This window comes from Filicampus tigris, chromosome 16, assembly GCF_054856515.1.
Source record: "Filicampus tigris isolate MCC_2025a chromosome 16, RoL_Ftig_1.0, whole genome shotgun sequence".
NCBI lineage: Eukaryota > Metazoa > Chordata > Actinopteri > Syngnathiformes > Syngnathidae > Filicampus > Filicampus tigris.
In genome coordinates, this window is record NC_141232.1 from 16,361,984 (window position 1) to 16,387,049 (window position 25,066).

At 38.4% G+C, this 25,066-nt stretch overlaps 1 protein-coding gene and 1 long non-coding RNA gene across 2 annotated transcripts; one reads left to right on the forward strand and one right to left on the reverse strand.

Annotated features, from left to right (window-relative positions):
* The first annotated feature begins 43 nt into the window (after positions 1–43).
* LOC147135003 (uncharacterized) lies at positions 44–13,820 on the forward strand. The gene is made up of 2 exons (XR_015090075.1): positions 44–4,790; positions 6,720–13,820. It is a non-coding gene; the product is annotated as an uncharacterized LOC147135003 (long non-coding RNA).
* Positions 13,821–16,157: 2,337 nt separating this feature from the next.
* On the reverse strand, positions 16,158–24,827 carry LOC147135004 (pyruvate dehydrogenase (acetyl-transferring) kinase isozyme 2, mitochondrial-like). The gene is made up of 11 exons (XM_086056348.1): positions 24,531–24,827; positions 23,745–23,886; positions 21,996–22,067; positions 21,710–21,897; positions 21,412–21,501; positions 20,493–20,570; positions 20,329–20,405; positions 19,718–19,816; positions 17,764–17,874; positions 17,571–17,684; positions 16,158–16,879 (listed from the first exon to the last, which is right to left on the reverse strand). The coding sequence occupies exons 1-11, from the start codon at positions 24,658–24,660 to the stop codon at positions 16,736–16,738; spliced, it is 1,245 nt and encodes a 414-aa protein (XP_085912474.1). The 5' UTR covers positions 24,661–24,827; the 3' UTR covers positions 16,158–16,735.
* Between the last annotated feature and the right edge of the window lie 239 nt (positions 24,828–25,066).

A 25,066-nucleotide genomic window follows, 5' to 3' on the forward strand; every position in this document is an offset into this window, starting at 1 on the left:
CATGCCAAAATGCTATGATGCTACTGGTCAGTAAAGGCCAAGCTAGGTACTGTAATGGGGCTGGGCACGGGTGGGAAAGTTTATTTTTGCAGGATGGGGAGGGATTATATTTCTTATGTCTTGTATAGCAACTTTCCTATTGATCTTGAGAGACTTGTGATAAGAGAAACATGAACATGTTTATCTTATGATTTCCCCCTTTACTTCTGTGCTTCTTTTTCTTACTAAAAGCTATTCTGAAAGCCACGTGCTTGTCAGATTTATGCAAAGACATGCAGTAAATTTGCATGAATGCAAAGATGTAAACAAAACAACAAGAATCCAGCTTCTTCCTGAGTGTTAGAATTTCTGCTCTTCTGCATGAAGACCATTCTCCCATCTAAGAGACTGCCCTACCAAAGCTTTGAATTTTTTGTTTTCTTTGTTTTCATACTTCTGTTCTTTATCTGCTTTCTCACATAATGTAGCAAATCCTTCTGTCAACACTTTAAACTGCTTGTTCAGGGGAGGTAAACATCTACAATGTGGAATATAAGAGAAGAGGATTAGAAAACTGCCCCTAACTTGGCTGCAAACATTTTTTTGTAGTTATTTTATTCGTTCATTTTTTTTTTAAATTGGGTTTTTTACCTGTTTTTGAGTATTACCAACAAAGTACTAATATTACAGTGAGACATATACACACAATTGAATTGCTTTTTTTAACCATAGTTAGCAATAATGCCATTTTTATAGTGAGATAGAGATACAGTACACTCAAGGTGGAAGGTCATACAATTTGGAGACCGAGCAACATTTTTTAGAAAAAATATCAAATAAGCGGTCAGACAAAATATTGGCGGTCATCTTATTGCAAACAAAATTCTTAGACATCGGCCAAGTAAGAATTAACTCCATAGGTTGCTTTTTCTTTGTCTATTGTATCATTCTTTTGAGATGTCACCACATGGATGGAAAAGTGAAGAAGGATGGTGCCATTAGTAAGTAGTGATTATCTTTACTATAACCAACGTTCCCACAAGACGTTACAGTTCGCTTTGCTACGCTACACATTTTGTAAACATTTCTACTGCGAGACTGAGAAGCTAACAACAGATTCAACTAGCAAAAAGATGCATGAGCTCCATGAATAGTGTGACATCATTTAGCAATGGGAGAATGTCACTAGCGACAAGTAAAGGAGAAACACACTCTCTAAATCGTGTCTCTGTTGTAACCCACTTCAAGTAGCCAATTCAAGGCTTTATTTATTGTCCCAGATGGCATTAAAAAAGTATTATTTACTCTACAGTGAGCCCTCGTTTGGTATTTACATATTTTATCTATACACTGTTTTATTGTTTTGTTTTATTTTTTTAACCAATCTTCCTTATTTGATAAAAACTCACCTATTCACCGTTTTTGTGTTTTGGCCAGGACAATAGTAGTATTTGTTGGAGTGCCATCTGGTGGCATCTTTTGTCAAGAAAGTATGTTTATGTGAATTGAGGTGTTTCATTTAGACCAGGGGTGCCCAAGTCCGGTCCTCAAGAGCCCCTATCCAGCCTATTTTAGTTGTCTCCCTCTTCCAACACACCTGATTCAAATGATCAGCTCATCAGCAAGCTCTAAGAAACCTGATTACGATCCTGTCATGTCATGTCATCTTCCAAACCGCTTATCCTATATAGGGTCGCGGGGAGTTGCTGGAGCCTATCCCAGCCGTCAATGGGCGAAGGCAGACTACACCCCGAACTGGTCGCCAGCCAATCGCAGGGCACACATAGACACTGTCACTGAGCGGGAATCGATCCCACGCTGCCCGCACACAACTCAGGCGTGTGTACCACTACACTATCAGCGGACGGTTCTGATTACGATCCTTATATCTGAAACATCCATCCATCCATTAGTGTGAAAAAAAAAAAGACAAAAATGACACAGGTGTGTTGGAAGAGGGTGACAGGCTGGATAGGGGTCTCTCAAGGAAGGGACTTGTGCACCCCTGATTTAGACATATGTAGTGATTCACTACTATCTTGTGGCGTCTACACGCAATTACAACCCTTTCAATGAGGTGTCAATTCCTCATGGATTTTCGCCATTTGCGGCAGGACTCCGTCCCTATCCTACGCCAATAATTATGTATCTTACCTTATTCTTTAGACAAACCAAGGCATGAGAACTGAGTTGAAAATAAGAAAATCGCAGTAGTAGACATTGGAGGAAATTAGTCATTCCACTTCCTGCACTTATTTATTGATCTGAATCGAGATTTAAATGACAGGCAAATATAAATAGCTGACATTCCAATCCTAATTATCAATTATCAAATTACGTATTCATTATCAAACTCAAATAATTTCCAAAATTTTGTTCTAATAAAAACATCCTTTCTTTCGATAGACCCGTGGTGTGGCTGACAATTTAGTAAATAAACATCCTGGGCACTGACTGAGAAATCGAATCGTAGTCTGTATTTATTTGTTTGTGTGTATGTTTATCTGTTTGTTAGTTATTATTCATTGAAGGATCATTCCCAAGTCAAAATAATTCTACAGTAGTTATAGAAATTATGTAGTATGTACGGTAATATAGAAATGGTTTCATATCATATCACGGTGTGGCTATTCTGTGGATTTTTCTTCCACCGCTCGGGGCGCTCTAACTGGAATGACAGTACAATTCAATAAAAATACATTCCCCATTAACTGGATGTGACTGCAGGTGGAGGAGTTCAACAGGCGAGGGCGCCATAGACTAGGTTATTGCATTAGGTGCTGTAGTACTTTGAGTTTATGTTTTCCTAGAGGTCCCTGAAGTGCACATGAATGCAATTGGCTGATGTTGCGTCTGTTCTGTTGTTGTGAAATGCTATTGTTGATTTAGCACGTCGTGTGTTAGATTGGCTGACTTTATTAACATAAAACAAGTCAGGTGCATATGTAGAATGTAGTAGAACAATAGATGGTGGAGTCTGGTGGACATTAGCTGACAAACTGGAGCGGCAGTCGGCAGTGAAATGGAGATAAGTACTGTTTATTTTCCCTTGGTTCTCTTCTGTTTTAATCAGCAACGTTGCTGCAGAGTTAAAAGGCACTGTTAGGAAAGAATCTGCTCAGGAACACACATGTACATTTACAGTTCATAATCGTTCTGTAAATGCAGTAAATATAAAAGTTTTCAACATAGATAGGTGCAGCTTATACAAAGGTGTGGCTTATTTAAGTTTTTTTCCAAAATGTTCTAAAAATAGAGTGGGTGCGGCTTATATAATGGTGCGGCTAATAGCCCGGAAAATACGGTGTGTGTGCGTGTGTGTGTGTGTGTGTGGGGGGGGGGGGGGGTGTTTGTATAAACAACAGTAATAGAGGATAGTCATATTGTATATAAAGGTTTGGCTGTAATAAATCATTTTGGTGTTATCTTTTGGCTATCTAGGTGGCACGGTGGTCGACTAGTTAGCACGTCCAACTCACGGTTCAGAGGTCGTGGCTTCGGCCTCCCAGTGTGGAGTTTGCATGTTCTCCCCGTGCCTGTGTGGGTTTTCTCCGGGTCCTCCGATTTCCTCCCACATTTCAAAAACATGCACGGTTGGTTGATTGGACACTCTAAATTGCCCCTAGGTGTGAATGTTTTTTTGTCTCTGTGTGCCCTGCGATTGTCTGGCAACCAGTTCAGGGTGTCCCCCCACCTACTGCCCGAAGACAGCTGGGATAGGCTCCTGTGAGGAGAAGCGCTATGGATAATGGATCTTTTGGCTATCGTTTTTTGTTTTTTTTCCCCAAATGAATTCTCTAACAAAACATGAAACATACACGCACACATGCACATTGTAAGTGTTTCCTCCCATTTTTTTTAATCCATCTACAACTCAGGTATCTCTTTGGACCCTCTTATTGTTGTCATGTATTATAAAAAAAAACTGAATGTGAAATATGGATTTATAATGCTTTTGTTTTCCTCTATTCTTATGTCAGTGAATGCCACACCTCTCTTTGTAAACCTTGTTATTTGTCTGACTGTGTTTCTCCTTATTTTCAATATTTGCAGTGGGTAAAATAATGTCTCCACACTCCTGTTCACATTCCAGGTTTTTGTGATGTAAAAAAATGAGAACAAGATAAATACTTTTTCAAAGAAATCCACCATATGAGTCAGTGTTAGCACAAAATCTTGAGGGACTGCTACAAATTGAAAAAAAAATCAGTCAGGAAAAGACTACTAGAACATGTGCAATTTAAATGTGGTTAATCAAAGGCACCAGGTGGCTGTGTGCTGAGTCCTATTCAACATGACTTTTTTTGTTATTGGTTAATTCTGAACTTGTTTTCAATTGAGTTGTGCAGGTTCTTGGTCGCATTAATGGTGGCGGTTGATTGAAATGATTGATTTTGGTCTACATATTATTATATGTATGGCATATATATATCTTTTGGTTTATATCACAAAAACTAGCATTTGAATAGGGGTGTGTAAACTTTTTATTTCCACTGTAATCCGCCTTTGGTGAGATTTTTTTGATCCCCAAGATATAATCCTTTTTCTTCACAATGAAGCATCTGGCAACAACAAATTAAGTAAAATTTTACCACCTTGGTACAATTTATAGAGGAGCAACACAGAGGAAAAATCTGAAACCTTGAATGGGAACCAAGTTTGTATTAGGGGGTGTGATGGGGGGGTGTTCATCGAGATGTGTTCTAACTGCTCTGTCAACTGAGCAGCATGAGAGGAAGCCGATGAAGGCTGTCAAAATGAGTGCTCACGATGAGGAGGAAAATAAGACGGAAGCAAAGTCACCTTTCCAGGTAAGACAAGTATGATTGTGTTCCTCAATGCTGTGTCTGTGCATTGGATTATGGTTTATGTCTGTTATACGGTACTCGTTTAGCTGTGAGCAATACACCTACATATATTGTTTTAAAAATATTAAAGTAGACTTGCGCTTCTTAAGACATGATGCGCCTTAAAACTGGTGGTGGCGGCGGTGGCTATCTGTCTCGTCCAATATTCTACCAAGCTAGTTTTTCCAAATTCTTTGAGCTCACAATTTGTTTCCTCCCTGGAAGCCAAAAATGTATCACGTAATACTATAACATTGACATACTGTGTACATACTGTAAATGCATGCGCCATATAATTTGGTCAAAGATGGTAAAGACACAGGCATGTAGAAAAAAAATGATTTTCCAGTTTTGCATTTTTTAAATGTTACCTTAGTTTTATAGAGGTAAACATGCTGAAACAGCTTGAAGCTAGAATAGCTTGAAGACTATTTTCAAAAATGCATTGATTTCAAATTTTAGGATATAATAGTAGCGACAATCAATAAATCACAGTCCAACTCAACAGCCATGCTTCATCTACCACTCACACCGCCTCCGCTTGTGCTCCTAAGCGGGTCAAGTGCTCCATAGGCCATTGGATCTTCCCGGCTTAGCATTCCGAGGCTTGTAAACACGCCCGAGGAGGCGTAGCTATGAACCCAAAATGACTGGATTATTGTAATTCCAGCAAGTGCTGGCGATCATATGCTAATTTGCTGTGGATATTATATTTACTATTTTTGCTGTCATAGGTGAAGAATTTTGGTCAAATTATCCGTCACAAGCTAATGTGGCCAACCCAGACGCTGCCATCTTGGACAGTTAAGAGAATCAAGAGATGAATACACTTATTTCATGGCAGTTGAAATTGAATCCAGACAAAATTTCTTAAACTTGTGTGGGAAAAATCATAACCAGTAATAGCTTTTATTTATAAAGAACAACTTTATACATTAATAAAACAAAATCAGTAGTGAATCCAAAGGCTTAACTTTACAGATTGGTGTTAAAATTTTATAGCATTATACCTTGAACAACTGACATCATAATTGCGTAATTTAGCTATTCAGATTACAAATACATTGATTTAAAAAAAAAAAAAAACATGTAGAGTTTATGAAGTTTAGTACTAATCTTATCATATATTAAATTTTTCCACAGCTTTGTTGTTAGAACGTATTGACATAGCGAATGGTGTTGGCCCATTAAATACACTTCTTGAATAACTAAGGACAAAAATGTATAACATTAAAGCCGTAAACACCTCCATAAAAATCATGTGAGTCGCACAATTTACATGTGTTGTCCTTCAAACTCTGCAAATACAAGTGCATAAATGATCGTGCTCATTAAACCCATTACACTATTGTCATTATACAATCGCAATAAATGTAAAGACATGCAATTGTTCTGGAAATTTCACAAATACTGTACATTATTACATATCTCAGAAATAACAACATCTGTTTTGGTATCCTGGCACTTCAGAGCCTTCTATTATATTGCAACAATGTAATGAGGCTTTCTCTACAAACATTTATGGTAAAGACAGCTTGTGAAAAAAAAAGGAACATTTGAAAAAGAACCCAAATTTTAAAAAGGTTTTTTTTTTTTAAGAGAACTCTGAAAAGAAAGAGATGCAGTTGCTTTGGTTTTCATGGAAAAAGCATAGGAGAAAAATCCTATATATCCAAAAATGCAATAAGCATGTAAGCAAAACATGTTGCAAAGTATGGTGAACCGTAACTTTTCAAGATATAATATTTAAAAATTGTGTTACGTTGCAACTAGCACATTATGAAATCAGTGGGGGGAAAAAAATCATATCGCTTCCACTAACATCTTGTGTATTTTTTATTTTCCCCCTCATTCAAATGTTTAACTTTCCGATTTTTTCTGTCTCTTTCTTAGTGCTGGATTTCAAACATTGTCTGCCAGAGAAGTAATTCCTAAATGTGGGGAAAAAAGGGAGTGGACAATTCAGAAATGGTCACAGTCACATCTGACACGCTGACTTTCATCCATGAGGCTTTATTATGAATTGAATGAATTGAATTTGACTCACTGTTCCTATTTATTTGCACGAGAGTTAAGGCAGTTTTATTCCTTTTCAACCAACTTTGATAAGGCCTTGTATTATGTAAACCATGCAACAAGAGTTGCGATCTATTGGGTGATGCTGAATTCAGAGCAGTCTTTCCTGGAGACGTCCACTTCAGCATTCAAAGTACTATGCAAGGTAAGAGGGCTGGGCCAAAATGCTGCTGGCGGGCCCGGGCTACTCTGTTTAGCTCTTCCGGAGGATCTCGACTCACACATATCAGAAACATCAGCCACAGTTGGAACATGATCCTGTTATTTGCTATCATCGCAACTTTTCACATTGACAACCTGGGACTTGAAATGCATCACATTTTACGGACAGATATCTTCTCATGCTACACACAAAGATACCTTGTGAGCAAATTAACCCAAAGACATGTAAATGAATAAGAGAATACAAAAAAACAGACTGAAGAAAATGATTGCTGTCTAGCAAAGCTATCTGTCTCCCTCTTTTTTCTAAAGTTTGACAATATTGACCTGTTGTGGCTCAGCCTTGCTACTGCGCCTTTTTAGCTGACCTGCATGGCATGAGTGAAAGTGAATACTGAAAAAATACATCAAAACATGTTCAAGTTTAAAAAAAAGGCAAAAATGAATTTCTACTCAGTGACAATACAAAGGTACACCATTATCATCAAAGAAAGCTACTTTATGTTTAACCAAGACCAAGATCATCTGTGCAACAACAACATCCCCCGGCGATAAATTCCTGAAAATATGTAACGGCAGAAAAAAATGCTCATAGTCGAACACTCCACACCTCAGGGGAAATGTGTTGAGAAACTAAAGACAATAAAATACGTACATTATTCAAACCGGGGGTTTCATGAACTCTTCTGAAGTGTCAACTGAATATTTCTTTCACATGGTTTATAAGCATGGATATTTTTGCATGGCCTTTGCAAGCCATTCTGGTTAGCCCTATGCAGAATAATACGGAAACCATTTCAATGGTGGGTTAGTTTTGCAAATACTATAGGAATTCTATTTTTGCTACCATAAAAAACAGCCTTCTACGTGCAACAGTTTTTTTTTTTTTTTAAATCTTGTCTATCTTATCATTTGGCGGCCACCCTGCTGCAGTTCCTAATTTTCATATAATTATCATAATTATCATTGCATACATTATTGTAACTTCCTTACTTTGTAGTAAATGTTAATTAAATTTGGTGTGTTTCTTTTTGGGGATACCTTCTAAATCTAATTCTTGCCATCATTTTCCACTGCTGCATATTTGGAAAATGTATTTCCAGACAATGTTTTGCGTGTGGGAACGCAGTTCTCTGATTTTGATCCGACCACTGCGTTTACACATTGTGTTTTCTTCTTCTTTAACTTTTATCAAGACTATTTATTCAAAACGATTCAAAAGTTCCCATAAAAATCCATTTGTGAGTCAACTCTTGAAAAACCCTGTGATGTTTAAAGAGACCTTTGCTGGATTATTGTCATTTTATATCATGTGTATTATGTGTTATAATTCTATCAGGTGGGGGTGGCATCATGTGCATTTTTCTACTGTCTTCAACACAATTTTTTCTTTTCTTTTCATTTTACTGTAATTTTGTTTAATGGCTTCCTCTCTGTGTCAGTTGTTGTTTGGGTTTCTTTGTTTTCTCCCATTGTGGCAAAACAGGAAAGGTGTGTTTCTTTATGGTATTCGCGGAAATTCTGAGGTGAAATGCATGTATGGGGTATTTAGTTAAGTGTTGTTGCAGAAAAAAAAGATCAAAATGTAATTTCATGTCAAACAGTATATTGGTAATTTTCCCCATGGTTCCGCTTTATGTGATCCCTATATTTTGTGCGTGAAATTAGGTCAGCTATTGGTTTTTTTACTTGTTTTTAAATTGTGCTTTGTCCATATATTCCCAGCTGACTGTGGGGAAAAGGCAAACTAAAGGAAACATAGAGAAAGACAACCATTCACACTAATGTATCCCTACAGGCACTGAGGTGTCTCATATTTGCCCAAGGTCTTTACATATTCAACACAGTTCTTCCTCCCTCCGCCGAAGAGGTCTTGTGATAACTTCATAGACAATTTCAATTCACTTTGTGGAAGGGTAAGGCGTTCACCCCCCCCCCCACACACACACACACACTTTTGTTAACAGTGTAGTATGCCAACATTTTCCTTCATTTATCAGAGGATAATGCAAAAAATAACGTGTCAAAATTAGTAACTATGAGGGTGTACAATTTGGTGCTGATAAATGGCATTGTTTGGCCTTGGCGGAACGACTGTTGTTGTTTGTACTGTATAACTTTCACACGACATTATGAGATCTGTTTATGCAAAGTGGATTCTGAATCTGTCATCTTGTCCAACTCCCAACTTCAAAAGTGTGTAACTGAACCTGTTTAATTGTTTTTGTAGTAGCCAACAGCTATTATGAAATAGTCTTGGTTATTATGTTTTGTAACACTTTGTTCCTCTGAACTTCCAGAACTTTCGAATGTCACATTTACTGAAATATATCTAAGAAAGGCCATCATGCCAAATGCAATGAAAAATATGATTGGATATTAGTATAAGTGATATTTTCGAGTCAGTACATACAAATGTCAGGGAGTCAATACATGCGCGTAACAAAATCTCAGGAAGATATTGTAGCAAAGGAATGTTGAGTTGTTGCGTTTTATAAATAACAGCATTTATATTTTCCCCATGTTTAACAACGTTATTTAGGTCCCTGATATAAAACCTTACTCTTTGTTTGGTGTTCAACTATCTACGTCACTGGGTTTTATTCACGGCATTCCGTAAAAATACGATTCATTGTGAAAATTTTCTGGGAGCTAAATAAATAGATATGACCAATTATATTGTCAAGCGTAATTGTTGTAGATGACAAAATTAATATATATTTTTTAAACTGGATGTGTTGCACCAACTGATGATTTAATTGTCAACAGGCTAACAAAGAGCAACTGAATGTCATAGAAAACTCGGGAGCGTATAACCGCATTCCTACCACTAAAGCTGGGTGCGCCGTTGCGTCTTTCTACCCTGAAAAGCAGGGAGAGCGTTTACGTCATTTTCTTTTTTTAATCCAATTTTTGCTCTTTTAGCCAATGAAATGCATCAGAATATAAACGTGCCGGTGCTGTGACCCCTCGGAGGATGTCGCTGAATTTTTTCGAGCATAATGGCTGATGCGCAGACAGGATCTCGGGAGCTCTGAAATAAGTAACGGCAGTGATATAGACGACGCACTTGTGGACTTTGAAGCAGCCAAACATGATATGTGGTTAAGATATATGTTTGCAGACAATGATGATATCAACGTCTTTGTAACAAAATAGAGGATGGTAATTACCACTCGATTTTTTAAAATTAAAAATAGTGCTTGTCTTGCACTGACACTTTGTTTTTATATATTCGATTGAAACAGTAAATAATAATAAAGTCAGGCCTGTGTGAAAGCCACATGTCTAAGTTCCAAGTTTTTTTGGAATGATGTTTCTGTCTGCTACAGGGGCTGAGGTTGAACTTCAGCTTTTAGAGAGTGATTCTAAATTTGCCCTTAGATTTTAGGGAGATGTTTCTCCAGGCGCTTAATGCGTAAATGTAAATGTTCTTTTGTTAATAACAGAACATTTATTTTACATTATACATTACATTACATCAATAATGTTTATTATTCTTACGGCATGTCAATTGCTGTCTTTCAAATGGCACTTAAATGAAATGAGAAATGGCGATTAGATTGGCAGTGAATCAAGTTGGCTGTGTTCACGCTGTGCCTGCAAAAATACCCAAACTTAGTTGAGTCCGCCTCCAAGCAGATTTAGAATGCACCTTGCGCCAGACTTGCACTGGGCATGAAAATGTCACGCAAGACATTAAAGCCACTTTTAATAGTAAAACACAAAAATAAAACAGTCTGAAAACGTTATTCTTCTCAACGGTCCTTTTTGAGGTTGGTCCAACCAAAAAAAAAAAAAAAAATCAAGAAAAAAAGCTATTTTAAGTAAATTAAAAGGTAAATGAACTGTTCAGTAAAGTAATTTTTGCTGCTTAGAGAACAAAGCTCTCTTGATCATGACAGTTTGACCTCTGAGGTTTGTGTGACTATAGGGGCATTATTTTTCAGAAAATGTTGGTCAAATTTCAAATAGTATGACTTCAGAGCGCTCAAAAATTCAGAGGTTGAATTTTACCTTGGTTATTGGGCTGAGCATCCAGTTTTTGGAATGTTATTGCGCTATAGGCTACCATTTCATTTCGGTCTTACTATGTACTGTTACATCATACTGTTCATCCGTTTCTCCTTAAATTTTACAAAGTTGCATTGCGGTGCACCAGCAATGCCCCCGAAAGTATGAAGAAATGCTTTAGTATCTTAAGAACTGAATAATAGCCTGCAGCGCACCAAGAGGTTTGTTGACATGACAGATTTTAATGTATGTTTCGTGAATTCATCATTTGCTATGAGGATATTCCATTTTATTTCGGGCTTTTTGGTGGATGAGTGGTTCGCACATTTGTCTCACAGTTAGTTTACCTGCAAAAATCCAGATACTCTGGCTTCCTCCGAAATTCTAAAAGCAGCATTTGGTTAATTGAAGGCTAAATTGTCCATAGGAGTGCATGTGAGTCTGAACGGTTGTCTTCATGTGCCCTGCGATTGACTGGCAACCAGTCCAGGGTTTACCCTGACTCTCGCACAAAGTCAGCTGGGATAGGCGCCAGCTCACCTACGACCTAAGTGAGGTACGGGAAATTAAAGATTTAAATATAATAATAACAATAATAGATTATGTATTTTGTGGCTTACACTTTTAGTTTAAAAACTGTCTTGTCTTTCTTCCTTAACCCACTATTCAAAATTTTGGCATTGCCATTTGATTAAGTAATGGGGAGTAAAAAGCAAATGCACAGAGTGGAAACTACACTATGTCTGGAATATGTGGCACAGATATTTTGCACAATATTTTGTCTTATTTCATTTATATTTAGACTCATCAGACTGTAATCTAGTAGCTTGATTGCTAGTAGAAGTAGCATTACTAAGGTGAATATGAAAATGTTAAGTGCACTGAAGTTTTACTGCAGAAATGTAAACTTTGGGTCTCTGCTTCAGAGAAACTGCCATTTTGAGCCGTTTTCATTATTAGAACTAATAGCTTAATTGTTCTCTTTGACCACATACAGTATTTTTTTCACTGCCTGTGGTTTTAGAGGATGCTGATTTAATTGCTGGCATTTTCAGATTTCAGATCTGATTGTATTATATACATTGATTTATTGAAACAAGTTTTGATTACTTTCAAGCATAATTTTAGTTTATTCTTATATGCTACATTTCAGAATTATGAGTGTCCTGATGTATTGTTTTTAGGGTATAGTTGATCTGAATCCACTTCTGAACAATTTAAATATTTTGAATTGGAATTGCTTTTTGAATAAATATGCATCTTTTTGGGCTGAATGTTGCGCATTTTGGGAGGAAAAAGCATTTTAAAGGCACCATATTTGCCACTGCATGATGCAAAGAGACACTTCTTTGCCGTCATTTCGACCAGATCAAGCCATCTCTCTTTGTTTTTAATGACTTAATCCATGTGTCAAAAATAACAATCCCCCACAACAATTTGAGAAAGCAAAAATTTCAAAAATAAAGTAAGGCATCATGTTGACTTGAAAATGTAAAAATGTTTTTGTGAATCTGGACGATTCTGCTAATTGTGCAAATCGCTCAATGTGAAAATGAGCATCTGGCAGTTTCTGTATGATGGTGACCCATTCTTCACATTGATGCAATAAAACTTTGGTGTACTCATCGATTTTCGGGTTCACAATGGCACTTTATGGGCTGGCCACTTGACTACAAATCCTTTTTTTTTTCCACAAGCGGTTCTGCACAAGTTGTACAATTTTAATGTGTTGATTTGTTTGAGAAATCATGGTTTAATGTTTCACATTGTCATTAGTATCAGTTAATTGATAAGAAGATTATTTTTATGTTTTTTTTTTGTTTAAGTTTATCATTGGATATTTGTTACTGAGTTCTTATGAGATTGTTTTTTTAATGGTTCATTTTTCAGGCTGTTCACCATCGTAGAGAGATCATAATTCATTAAGATATTGGACAAAAAGTTCTACACCGTAACAGCACCCATGTGTATTTAAGATGATTGATTATTGTCCTTTGTTTTTCTTTACTTTTCTTAATTATGGGAATTTGTGTATAGTAAGCCAAATGTCAAGAAAAAATAAAATAGTATTTTAAGGTAGTTTATCCACAATATTCCAATAATAAATAAAATATACTGCTAAGGTGTTTTTTGTCCAACATCTTTTTACATTCTCATCATAATGCTTTGCATAATAAACTCTCTTCCACTGTAGCTTTGTTATTTCTAACTCTTTTTATGTGGTATGGTATTATTTTGTCTTCCTAATTTTTGATGATTCTAATGCAGTAGAAATAGACAACTTGTCAGCTATATTGACACGAGGATAAGAAAGCATGAGAGAGAATGCAAGATGAGGGTCTTTCCTCCATAAATGACTTGTGTTTATGCTGAATACAACTTTAATGTCACATGCTGATGTGTGACAAACTTAGATACAGTCAATCAAAAGAATTGATATCAAATGTGTTTCATATAGACCGAATCAATATGAAATATATACACATGGAATGTTCATTATTTCTCTTTTATATTTTTGAAACATGTATAGAACAAAACTGTAATAGTTACTTAGTGACATCATCTTTTAAAAAAATGTTTGGAAACTGACTGTGAATGCCTATTTACCCTTTGCAGATAAAACAAATATCCAGACAAACAAAATAAAGTAAAACCCTTATTGGGGTGGTAAGAAGTAAGCATATTAACTTTAAAAAAAGAAAAATGGGAGGGAAAAAATAAAGCTTATTGCAATATTTTCCATTTGCGTCTTGTGCTTTTATTTCACATTCCATTGCACCAGCAGCACGTCTCTCCTACAACACCCTCTAGTGGGAATACTTTTTTCTCTCTTCAGCCGGAGGTAAACAGCAAAATCTCGCGTTGTGGATGATGCAGTCGGCCGTGCATGTGACGTGGCAATTGGAGACCGTCTTGCACAAGCATCTTCGTGGGCAGGCGCCCCTATGCCCCGCCCTTGGTGACGGGTCTGTCCACAATGCAATACCCACAACAATAATGTTGGTTCGTGTATAGATGAGCCATTACACAGAATTGGTGCCATTTGTCCCCAGGAAATAAAATGTGTAACTGCACAATAAAATTAAGTGTAAAATTTATGTTGGAAAAAAAATAAACAAAGTCTGATTGCATATTTAATAAATGATAGGCTTTACATGATCAGGATTTTGGAGCTAATCAGCGAGTTTCAAAAAATCAATAACTGATCACAGATCCGATCAGAGGATGGACGAATCATCCAATTTATTTAAGCAATTTACAGTAGACCCCTGCAATTGAGAGCGGCCGGGCACATGAATAGCCAAAATTTGCATAGAATTTAAGTGCAGTGGGGGGAAAATTAAACCCGAACATTTCTCCCCAAAACGCTGATAAACATTCTATATACTGAAAACGGGAGGGGGGAAAAACAGACAAAAAAAAGATCATTTAAAAATAATGGGGACAATTTGGGGAAAAAAATCTGACTATATGCTGCGAAACCTCGGATTAAAAACAATAGCAGCACAGAATATCGCTGGAGTAAACGATTTAGCGTTTCCTGTTTGTATTTATTTTGCAAATCCGATTAACGACGTCATTGATCAATCAGCCAAGAGCCAATTATGACATTACAACTGATCAGCAATTTTGCATAAAATGCAAAATATTTGCTGATCCGGACCAGCCGATCAGATCTATGTAAAGTCCAAGAGTTAAAATTTAAAAGACTGCCTTGAACACTGAGGGCAAAAAAAGCATTGGTTGCCTGTCTAAGCTTCCTAAATTTAGACTTTGCCATGAAGTATAAAATAAACAAAAATTTAAAAAAAGAATATGTGTGTTACTCCTTATCCCAACTATATTTTAAGTTCATTGTCTCTTGGTGTTCAATCAGTCCTTTTACCTTCACACATTACCACATCTGAAAATGTTGTAATATTTCACAAGTCTCATGGTCCACAAAAGGTTGCCTCATTCAGACATCCTCAAAGCCATGCAAGGACCAAAGGTAAGTTCACTCACTTATTTTTTATTTGTATTTGATGATATTTCAACATGACCAAGGGGTTAAAATCCAGCACAGTCCTCACCTATTATTACTAAGTGTCATTTGTTTATTTTTGAAATACATTTTTCTTATTTTTTTAATGTTTTCCGTGTCACCATGCTATTTTTGTAAATGCCATGTGGCTATATTTTATCCATTTTCTGCTTTCTGTTCTGGGTGTCCTGGAACCTATCCCAGCTGACTTTGGACCGGACTGATCACAGGCCAATCGCAGGCCACATACAATATAGACAAAGATAGTTATGCAACCACGTACAGATGACACTTAAGGACAATTTAGAGTCTTCAATTAACCTAACGTGCATGTTTTTTGGAAAGCTAAGTACCCGGAGAAAAAACACACAAGCACGGGGTTAACATGCAAACTCCACACACGAAGGCGTGAGGCGGAAGCGCTAACCAGTCAACCATGCTGTGCTATACTTCACGCATCTGCTCATTCTATGCCAAAACCTAACTCCTGTTTCGTTCAGTCCTGTTAGTTCAGTGAAGAGATTCAGTACAATAAAGCTTTGACAAAAAAAATTAAGTTGCCTGAGATTGGCCACGACACAGTTGTTGTAGTTCAATATGTGTACTATCAGATTTAAAGTTGGAAAAAAAGACAGAAATGTGAAATTATTTGAATTAAAAGTTAAAGCAGGCAAATGGCAACGATACACACTGTAGGTGTGTTAAATGTGTTCTATTTCAGTTACAGTACGATACTGCAACAGCAAAACCTCATCAGGGTTACAAATGCAAACAGCCTAAGCCTAAATTCTTGAAAGAATTCCAAATAATTAACTTACTGCATCATGGCAGGCAGCCGGGAGGTCAAAGTCTACTTGAGGTCATTACTGTGTAGCAAGTAATGTACTCAACTTTTTCTTATACAACTTTGTGATAAGTTTGTTTGCGAGCAAGGTTTATTGCGTCCCTTGCGTAGTCCATTAGCCAAACACGTACACACCACACAAGCTCTTCATCAGCCACTATATCGATGACGAACACAATCAGCACAAAATATACGGATAAACACATTGATTTGTCTCTTTTTTTAATTATGTTTTTTTTCTTTACAAAAATAAGTCATCTGAAATGTCTTCAACATTTTCCAAAATACAATACAACAAAGGCACTTCTAATTGAAATGAAGGAAATAAGGAATGAAAACAAGCGCCAAAACCTCATTCATATAACGTGACTATTCACAGTGAGTCAAACCCCATGATACTGTATAACAGAACAAAGGATTTTCAACTATTCACACCGCTGTAACAATATCAGAATAAAAAGGCTCAGTGTCCAGTTGCAGCTGTTCAGTCATTTCAAACTAATATTTCGATGCTTAATGTTTTTCAACGTACCTTGCTCTTTCAGTGGTGCAGCTTTTTACCACTGCACCACTGAATTCTCTACTTCGATTCCTTCACGCAGAGGACATGTGAAAAGACAACACAAGGTGGCAAATTGTGCATCCCGATCAACCACCGTGTCAGACCATCAGAATGAAAAAACAAAACAAAACAAAAAAACATCGTCTCCTGGTCCATCAATGTCCTGTCCTTTCAAGGTCTCTTTATGGTCAAGTATTGCTGTATATTTGTGTCTTTTCTTGGCTGAATCATTTAGCCATTCGAAAAACTGTGAGATCCAGTGGCTCCTTAGAGGGAATGCACCAATCGTCTGCTTCCAAATTCAGCTTGTAGTGGCGCAGGGCAGTTTTGTTAAAAACTGGCAGCCTCTCCACTGAGTCTGTCGACAATGCCTTGAGAGACAAAAAAAAAGCACTATAATGGAGGAATTGTAATAAACATGCAAAGTATAAGTAACTTACTGCCTCACATATTAACACAAAATCAAGACAAACACGTAGAAAATGTTGTTTGTTCAATGAAGGCATGGATATGAAAATTTGATTCAGATTTTCCGAATTGGAATGGATGACTTAATGGTGATCAACAATAACTGTGTTGATTCAGCATCAATTTGTTTGCATTGTAAACAACAACGGGGCATCAGCTATGCAAATTTCCAAACATTCCAAAAGCGATTCTTCAATCACCTTAAATATAACATAAAACAATTTCTAATAATGAGTTATTGATTGAAAAGACACAAGGGTATGTGAGGCAAAATTAGATTATGGTCAATCAAATTTCCCAATACAGGCATATACAACGTTCGAAATTTATAGTTGACAATACTTTAGACGCCTTACAATAAAAATGTAGGATGTTTTTCTCACTGTTGTTTGTCTTTTCCAGTCAGATGATATCCATTAAAAAAAATACAACTTAAAAAGAGAAGCCAAGTTTTATTCACCATAACATTACAAAGTTAACGGGGAATAATTGGAAACATCTTACTACCAAAATGTCTCATATACTGTAAGCTTTCAATCAAATCATAAAATAATCCTCATACACCATAGTGCAATTTTGTTTTTTGTATGTTACCTTCAAGTGTATAACTGCATCAGTGCCATAACCCTCCATGGAATAAAGTTGTAAGTCTCCTTGAAAGTAGCGAGCATAGAGACGGGAAATGGGCAGCCCATAGCCAAAACCAGCCTAAAAACACACATAATACATGTATGTTAGCATCTTTTCTTACAATGACTAATGTATATTTTGAGTTCAAAATGCTCACCAGAGGGGCTCTATGTTTCTCCCCTATCTCTGGTCTGGGAGCCGTTGAGTACATGTAGCTGAATAGACGCTCGGTCTTCCTAAATGGAACTCCACCCCCTCTATCACTCATCTGTTGGCAAACAGAGGTTATAGTGACATTGTCTAAACGGGTCATACAGCAACAATGGCTACATACATACATACATACATACATACATACATATATACACTGTAGTTTCAATTGTTCAATTGCAATGATGTTGTAATACCAAATTAGCTCATTTAACTAAAGTAGCTAATCCCTTCTAAATATGGAAATTGGGGGTTACAGATTTAAATGGATTTGGATTTTTTAGGGGGCGGCACGGTGGTCGACTGGACGTCCGCCGCACAGTTCAGAGGTCGTGGGTTCGATCCCAGCTCCGGCCTCCCTGTGTGGAATTTGCATGTTCTCCCCGTGCCTGCGTGGGTTTTCTCCGGGTACTCCGGTTTCCTCCCACATTCCAAAAACATGCATGGTAAATTGATTGGACACTCTAAATTGCCCCTAGGTGCGATTGTGAGTGCGGATGTTTGTCTCTGTGTGCCCTGCGATTGGCTGGCAACCAATTCAGGGTGTCCCCCGCCTACTGCCCAAAGACAGCTGGGATAGGCTCCAGCAGGCCCCGCGACCCTTGTGAGGATAAGCGGTACAGATAATGGATGGATGGATTTTTTAGGATTCTAAAGTTTTTGTGGATTTATGCAACCACATTTTTAAAAAAGGGCTGGACTAAGCATGGCTGGAAGTGGATTTTAGTCCGGCCCACTAATCGGCCCTCATGCGTGTGACGTGCTCGCGAGGCGGCCAAATTTCATCTCAGACTACTCAGTGAAAGGCTTCTTTTTAGGCTTATTTCTACTCCCGCAATGGCGAGAGCAACAACTGCCCCATTGATTCACATGACCGACGCATTGTGCTGTTGGCGACAGGTCTGCAACACATGCCACGCACACATCAGGAATTGTTGCTGCTCTGATCAGTCCATTATGTCACATGTTGCGATGAGTTTTCCACACGGAGGAGAGAATGCACCACGCAGCTCGTTGCTGCTGCAAAGCAAACTAGTTAGGCAGCGACGTATGTGTAAAAAGAAGCTAATCACCCACGTTACCCCTTAGCAGCCACCTTCCGGATCGTTTTCGCAATAAAATTAAATGCATCGTCTAGTCATCTCGGTCCCTTTATGGTTGTAGCAGGCACGATATCCATTGTTGTCGCTGTCTTTTTGAAGCGACGCCCCCCGACTTGGAAAGCAACTGTTTCAAAACAACTTGTGTCCACGAGTATAGTCAGGCTGCGCGCAGCACTCAAGGATGACGCCGGCACATCAAGGTGGAGTTCATGCACTTCTCGTCTCGTCTTCCCTACTTCCGGAAATATGCCGTAGCAAACCTGCTGTGTATAGTGGTTTGCTGGTATGCTTTCATTTTGAAGGCCGGGAAGTGTGAAGGAGGGGAAGTGTGGAAAATAAGTAACTTGTTGACTGCGACTTCTGGCCGTCTGTTGGACCCAAATAATTATACATACAATACAACAAATCCAACCAAGGGGCTCGCAATGCAAGTAAGCACACGCACGTTGGCTAAGTACTACTGCTACACTTGAAGCGTGTCCACAGCGGGTTTGAATTGTAAATTAGCCAGCTAATGACCTTTAAAAAGCCTCTGTCATTAGCATCCCTCCCGCGGCGACGTCAATCACGGCGTTTTTTGTTTTTTTTTCCAGGGGGCGGTACGGTGCGGGGGCCGATTATGTTTATGAATATGGCCGGACCGTCCCGGCCAGAAGGATACCCAGGTCTAGGGTGGAGGGTCACGGCCGGACCGGCAAAAAAGGGTCAAGTGCCCAGCTCTGCTGTTTACATTCCAGCACAAAGTAAAATACACATTGAAATTTTTTCTCACAAATGTTGGCTCACAACATTGGTCACCTTGATTGACAAGTCCTCTCCACCAACTGCAACCATCACCTTGATGGGCGGGAGGATCCTGCTGGCCTCGTGGTTCTCAATGGTTGCCCTCATGGCATTCTGCAGTAAGAACACACACAAGCTCATTTACTCATATTCAAGGGTTTAAATCCTTGATTTGTGCTCTTGCCTTCTCTCCTTTTAATTAAAAAAAATGAGCAGAAATGGCAAAGGGCGCAGTTATTTTGTTAATCTTTGGTGTAATTAATTTTTATTCAATTATGGGGTCTCATTAGCTCAGTCTGGAAGCAAAGTTTGCATTTTCCTGCTGCAGACAAAAACAAATTGCCACTAGTTGTGACGTGCTAGCCTGCTTCCTGACCACAGCCAGGGTGTCCTTGAGCCAGTCAAGGCAACAAACAGAGATGATTAACACTCTTTAAAGTGTCAGGGCTAATTGTCCAGCTTCAAGGTTAAAATCTTTTGAATGCCATCTGTATCATCTATGGGGGGTTAGAATAATCCCTTATCGTCTTCTTTACTTTCAACTTCTCACTGATGTTCATGTGATGATGAGGGATCATTCATAATTTCTCTTTAATGCAAGTTATTGCCACTTTGATCGTAATTACCTTAAAGAGCTCAAACAGCATGTGGTACAGGTGAGATGGGATGTAAGAGATCTGGATGGGCTGTCTGGTACTGTTAGCTACAGAAGAGAAAAGGAAATCAAGGCTTTATTTTCATATTAAACAACCAACCAGCATGAGTGTCTGTGTGTCACAATGTTTCTCACCATTCATCTGTCTCAACTCCAGCTCGGGTGCTCCCAGGTAATATTGTTCGCACATTAGCTTAGCGCTCTCATAAGCATCTAGGGAGACAAAAACAACAACAGTTAGCGTCGTTGTACGAGATATGTTATATGATATGAAGGTTAGAAGTTGTTATAATTCATTGTTTTGTGCAGTATAAATCTAGTTTCTGATAGCTGTGCTGGATCATTACCATCATTTTGGAGTCACAAAATGAAAATGACAAACAAGTCATTTTGATAAGTCCGTCCCCTCTCTATGAATATACAGTACTGTATTTATAACCACAGAGCTTTGCTTGGGTCACATATGGAGTCTTATCTGGTCATTGTTAAATTGATTGAAAACACATGGAACCTGACATAATGCCAATCAACAGACTTAGTTGGTAGGTAAACACAACAGTCTATTAATTTTCGGGCCCGGTACCACTAAAGGTATATCACGTGACTAATAGACAGAAAAGAAAACGTGTAATGCCTAAAAGCACAGTTTTTGGTAGTACAATGCTATAGCTATTAATGGAAGTGTTTAAGGGATTCTAGTTATTATCAAGTAAACTATGGAAAATCATGGCTAGATATCAGCTCTTAATTTGAACTCTTTCAAGCAATTTTTGTCATCATCATTATATTTATTCAACCAAATGTACCATTCATTACCTGGACCAGGCATTCAAAATGAAAAGGAAAATGAAGAAACAAGGGAGGCCTAATTCTACAATCAACCCCCCTCCCCCCACCACCACCATGTGCCCCCCACCCCCCACCATGTCTGTCACTAACATGTCACAAATTCAAATGTCAATAAAATAAAAGCATTGTGGACGAAAAATTCTGGTTCAGGCTGGAATTAATATAATACAAAAAAAGCACTGATACCATGCAAACAATGACTTACCTCGTACAACCTCAGGCACATCACACATAGAGTCAATGCATCCAATGGTGTCGGGGTGAGAGGGGTTTGTGTTTCCACTGAAGACAAGTGCTGTAGACAGAAAAGGAATACTAATTATTAGTCTCATCAAGTTAATGGATTATGAGATTAATATTGACCCTATCTCATTAATGTTTAGGTCATGTTATTTATACTGTGAGAAATGACCTGGTGATAGATGCTGTGTACAGATTATAATGTCTGTGTACTTGCCGTCGAGTGTTGGCATTTTCACAGTGTGTGTGAGACCGCCACTCACTGTGTTGGTTGATGAGCATGCGGATAGAAATTCGGCTGGTGTAGAAGCGGTCCAGGAAGTACTGCATGTTGTGATCTGTAACAGCATCCTGCTGACCATAGGCCACCTTGTACTCAATGACTCCCCGAGCCATGGTGGGAACCACCTCATTGTGCCTGTTTCTGATTGCCTCCAATACTTCCACAAACCTAAGATAAGAGCAAGAAGAGTGGCAACAGGTATCCTGTTAACTTCTGCACTATGCTGCTGTGTTATTTTATTCTTAAATAAATAAGGCTCTGCTTACGTCTCGAGAGTTCTCTGATCATCCGGGCTTTTGTCCAAAAAATCCAAGATCTCCATCAGACTTTGGATGTACCTTGGGGAGAGTACAAGCATACTGTAGGTGTGACAAACAAATATCTATATCCTCCTTGTCAACAGGACATTTCATTGAGCGAGTTGAATAACATATACAGATTGGTGCAGAATGAAGCTGAGAGGAAAATATCTGGTCCATGTGGTGGGCCTCTGTGGCAATTCCAAGAAAATAATAGTAACATGAAACTAAGCCGCGCCCATACCACCCCTCTATGTCACTTTTCTGCATATGGGAATGACGTTATTCTGACACGATGTTCCCTTCAGCTATAACAACGTGAAAACATGATGAGGAAAAACAAGATGAAGAAAGGCGGGGAAGTGAGTAAGAACTGGGACAAAGTTCATCCACTCTTGCTGCTTCCCCACCCCTTTGCTCTGTGAAGGAATCTGTTAGACTGCTATTTATAGAAGATCCTCATCAGGATAAGCTCCTCAGATAATGGATGGATTTAGTATAGAGTTGTTGTTGTTATCCTTTCGGCTTTTCCCCTTAGGGGTCGCCACAGCAAATCAAGTGCACGCACAATTCTCATAATTTATATGGCAAAGCATTTTTACGTCGGATGCCCTTCCTGACGCAACCATATTAGCAGGGCACAAACACAGACATCATCACAGAGCGGGAATCGATCCCACGCTGCCCGCACACAACTCGGGCGCGTGTACCACTACACTATTATGATACCAATTTAAGGCTTTGTGAGCTGCCTGTTTAAAAAAAATAATTCAATAATCATGATACCCACTATGCAAAAATACCAGTATTGAAAAAAAATATCTATCTATATATCTATCTGTGTATATATATATCTATATATCTATCTGTGTATATATATATATATATATATATATATATATATATATATATATATATATATATATATATATATATATATTTTTTTTTTTTTTTCCCTTTAAACCCCAACTTTATTTTTTTAAAACATACTGATAAAAATCAAAACTGAGTTTTCCACAGGAAAATGGTGGAAATGGGGATGGGGGAAAATACAGATAATAGATTTTAAAACATTGGAAAAAATATTGGAAAAAAAAAAGAAGAAAAATCTGCAGAAATAAGAAGCCGTGGATGAGTCTACTGTTTGATAATGTGTCTGCTCCATTAGTCACATGCATGGACCTGGGCAGTAATTGACAAGTGAATTTTAGCAGATTGCTGGTGACGTGCACCATCCAGAAGTGAAAATACAATTTACTGCCACTTTTTTCTACAGACTTGAGACTGACTCCATGTTAATATCCATCCATCCATTATCCATACCGCTCATCCTCACAAGGGTCGCGGGCGTGCTTCAGCCTATCCCAGGTGTAATCGGGCAGTAGGCGGGGGACACCCTGAATTGGTTGCCAGCCAATCGCAGGGCACACAGAGGCAAACAAACATCCACACTCACACTCACACCTAGGGGCAATTTAGAGTGTCCAATCAACTTACCATGCATGTTTTTGGAATGTGGGAGGAAACCGGAGTACCCGGAGAAAACCCACGCAGGCACGGGGAGAACATGCAAACTCCACACAGGGAGGCCGGAGGCGGGATCGAACCCACGACCTCTGAACTGTGAGGCGGACTAGCTAACCAGTCGACCACCATGCCGCCCCATGTTAATATAAACACTGAAATAGTCGCAGTGAAAATTATCCTGTTACTCACCAGCTCTGGACCACTTGCACAGAGGGTGTGGCCAACAGTTGGTCCGGCAGCAAGTTGATTTCCTTCATGATGTTCGACAAACGCACAGGAAGCTCTTGGCGAAGGAAGATGAATGATGTGCGCTCGCATGCATTGGTTGACCCTGGAGAGTACAAGAAAATAGGTCCAAACATATAACATTTCATACAAACAATATCATTGTGATCATAGTTGCAGAGTGGAAAATTCAGCACCATATATCGTCACTGTCCTGTGAAAGACTCTTAAGTCTAAATTTCTTCATTTTTTTTATTTTTACATGAATGGGGTTTCTACATTACAGACATCCCATTAAAGTGAAAATATGTACATGCGAGTGTGTGTGGGTGCGTGTGGGTGCCTGTGTGTGTACATATATACAGTATAACCTAATTACAACAGCTAAACTTCACCTATTTTCCTGCTGTCATGATAGCATATCAGTCAAGATCAATCATGCTTCCCTAACCCAATAAATTTGGATTTCTGGCCACAACAAAAGTGTTGTGTCAGGTTTTCAAAAATAAGAGACATTGTTTCAATGTTATGTCACGGTAACATAACATGATGAATTAGTGAGAATATAGGGCGTACTGAAAATATGTAAAGTATTTATACACAAGCACACACACAAATTGTTTAATCACATTAAGGCTGGTTTTACATGGAAATTACATCGCAAATAAAAACAAAGCCGCACGTAAGCAAACGCCAAGATACGGCGTTTCATTAATTATAAGACTAAAATGTGACGTGAAGTCCACTTACCAAAATCCAAGAATTGCTTCATGGAAAGCGGAGATGGGGAAAATTTGGAGAAATGATCCACATGTTTTGGAACGTTGGCCACAGCTGCCGCCTTCACCATAGATCTAACGAATCTTATTCTACTCGTCATCCTAAGAATTAATAAATAATCGTTGCTACAGTTAAATGTTGACGTAGCTCACAAGAGAGATCCTCCAGTTTTCATTCTGCAGCAGCACTCGTGAACTGCACATTTATTCCAATGTTTACTGCCTCTCGGCCAATGAGAACGTGAGGTGGGCGGTACCCAGCCAGTCATATTCCAAGAACTGCCAAGATTTGTACTGTACGTAGACGGAGCGTAAACAAGGCACTCAGCCTCCAGAATGACTGAACTGGCCATGTCGACAATTACATAACGTTCTCTCTTGCTCGTTGATAAACAACCGGGATGGAAAATTGCTGCACTCTGTTGTCATAATATTAACATTGACCATACTTGCGCTAGCAACAGTCTTCATTAACTTTACAGTTGTAACATGTTATTTAAGAATGCA